A 2,496-nucleotide genomic window follows, 5' to 3' on the forward strand; every position below is an offset into this window, starting at 1 on the left:
TTAACCGAATTGAATAAAATAGTGAAGTACTTAACAAATTACAAATTAACATAAATTTAGGAAATACAAAACATCTTAAAGAAGAAAAAAAAAAGCAACTTCATCAAGTATTTGAATTGTGATATCTCCCATTTAGATATTCCAATTCAAATTCTTGATCAACCCACAAGTAATAAACATAAAGAAATAATCATAAGTTACAAATACTTATATGATTTGAACCGCGCTTGGTGAAGTAAGTGTACCCGGGCTAAAAAGAATAGAAGAACACCATGCAAAAGAAGCAGGCGATAGAGGAAAATTAGCCAAGGGACTACACGATCCAAAATAATTTTCTGATGGGATCCGAGGCGTTACATGTGATCTTTCTTGTGCTTCAAACGTTGTTGAATCAACACACATCTCAAATTGGTCGTTTGTAGAAGAAGAAGGAAGAAGGAACTCGCGCCATTGTGCAAGAACATCATTATTATTATTGTTGTTGTTGTTGTTGTTGTTACTTCTTTGTAATGAAACTGGTGAAAGATCAAGTGGAGGAGGAGCAATATCCTGTAAACGCCTCGAATTAAAAGAACTAGAGCGAGAGCCAAAACCAGAACCAGAATCAAAACGAGAGATAGAATCATTAGAGACAGATTGAAACTCGGGAGATGAAGTGAGCATTTGGACAACATCCTTGAAATCATTAGGTTCAACTCTATATATTTTAGGAGGTGTTGGTGGCAAAGGTGCAATTGGTAGTTTAGTCATTGGTTTAAATGGGTGCCTTCTAACTCCATGAAGTGAGGAATGATATGAGGGTAATTTTTTATTTTTCTTTTGTTCTTGTTGTGGATATGTTGAAGAAGAATTATTAGAAGAAATAACATATGAATAAGAATCCATTTTTTTCTTTCTATATTGCAAGTTTGTCTTATAACATGAAATAGTAATTAGATAATTGTTTGCTTCTATATATAGAGAGAAAGGTGACAAACTTGAGCAACTTGTCTTAAAATGATATTTTCTCGATCTAAATTTATGTGATACATTTTTTTATTAATCTGATTAGATAAAAATGATACATTTTTATTTTTACTACTAATAATTAAGCTTTAAACTTTCAATTTGACCTTAATTAATGAAATAATTTATAATCAAATAGATTATAAATTTTGTTTTAGATCACAAATTTTAAATTTCTTTTTTTTCCCCATAAATTCCGTGCCAAAATAAAATTTGTTTTTAGCGTCGGCTATGGATGAATATGATGTAACATTACAACTTGCAAAATGTCTAAGTGTCTAGTCTATAAAAAAAACTGTTCATTATATTTGACCTATATTATAATATTGCCTCCATTTTTGTTTAATTCTTCTGTTAATATCTGTACTACTAAGTCACTAATTGTTAATTCAACATTTATTATTTTTATGTGCATTAATTATTATTTTTTCCGCCAATATGTGAGAGGTGTTTACTGATTGTAGTGTTAGTGTTTTTTCTTTTCTTTTTGGTAGTAAGTGAAATTAATAACATGAAATATGACAAGTAATATGTTGTAAGATTTTAAAATACATTTGTAGTGTATGCAATCTTTACAATATCATATTATCAATTCTTCTACTCGTACTACCTTACATATATAGTTCAAAATCAACCTAAGATTATATATTTTTATGTGCTAATTTTTTAATCATATAGTTTGTTAATGTTGATGGTACTATATAGTTTGAATATGATATGGTACAAACTACAAAGAACCTCAAAACACATCATTAAAATGAACTACTATTAAAAAAAGACTCTATTTTTACCTATTAAAAAAATGTTTAGTAACTCTTTTCATAAATATATATTTTGATTGAACCAGTGTAAAAAAAAATTATGAAAAAAACTTATGAAGTTTCTCACTATTTCTATGAAAATATATTTTTCACTATACGATTTTTAAATGAACCGATTTGATGAAAAATTAAATAAAAAATTATACTTTATAGCATAAATTTCTCAGTAATTCACGATTTTTATGATTGCTTCTGCACTACTTGTATTGATCATAGTTCAAAATTGGAAATAGCCAAAATAAGAAATCAACCTGTTGACTAAATCAAACATAGTCATTTTCCCTTGACCAAAGACTAAAGAGATTGCTTAATTAATTAAATTATTGTTCGTGTTGCGTCTCATGAATATCTGCATAGGAGGAGGTTCATTCAATCTGAAAAATAGCGACTGTGAATTTATTGAGGAATATTATAAAAATAGTATTTATATTAATTATGATTTCTTCACATCTACTAAAGTGTTTCAATTTTAGATTATTTGTGATGCATAGTAACTTTCATTAGAGGAGGAGCTAGGTAGGGTTCATGATTCGGACAAATTCACTAGTTTTTTCGTAGATCCTATATTTGTATTAGAAAATTAAATAAATAAATATATATATATATATATATATATATATATATTTCTATTATATAGAAGAGTGAAGTGGTAGGACGACCAAGGGTAAAA

At 27.7% G+C, this 2,496-nt stretch overlaps 1 protein-coding gene across 1 annotated transcript; it reads right to left on the minus strand.

The window, feature by feature from the left end:
* Positions 1-207: 207 nt before the first annotated feature.
* Positions 208-750, minus strand: LOC107059496 (anaphase-promoting complex subunit CDC27-like). The gene has a single exon (XM_015306058.1). The coding sequence runs from the start codon at positions 748-750 to the stop codon at positions 208-210; it is 543 nt and encodes a 180-aa protein (XP_015161544.1).
* Between the last annotated feature and the right edge of the window lie 1,746 nt (positions 751-2,496).

The sequence above is a fragment of the Solanum tuberosum genome, unplaced genomic scaffold (assembly GCF_000226075.1).
Source record: "Solanum tuberosum cultivar DM 1-3 516 R44 unplaced genomic scaffold, SolTub_3.0 scf00021, whole genome shotgun sequence".
In the NCBI taxonomy this organism is placed as follows: Eukaryota; Viridiplantae; Streptophyta; class Magnoliopsida; order Solanales; family Solanaceae; genus Solanum; species Solanum tuberosum.

Bases quoted from the DNA above. Each gene is read 5' to 3' on its own strand.
- LOC107059496 (XM_015306058.1), bottom strand. From the start codon at position 750: ATGACTAAACTACCAATTGCACCTTTGCCACCAACACCTCCTAAAATA.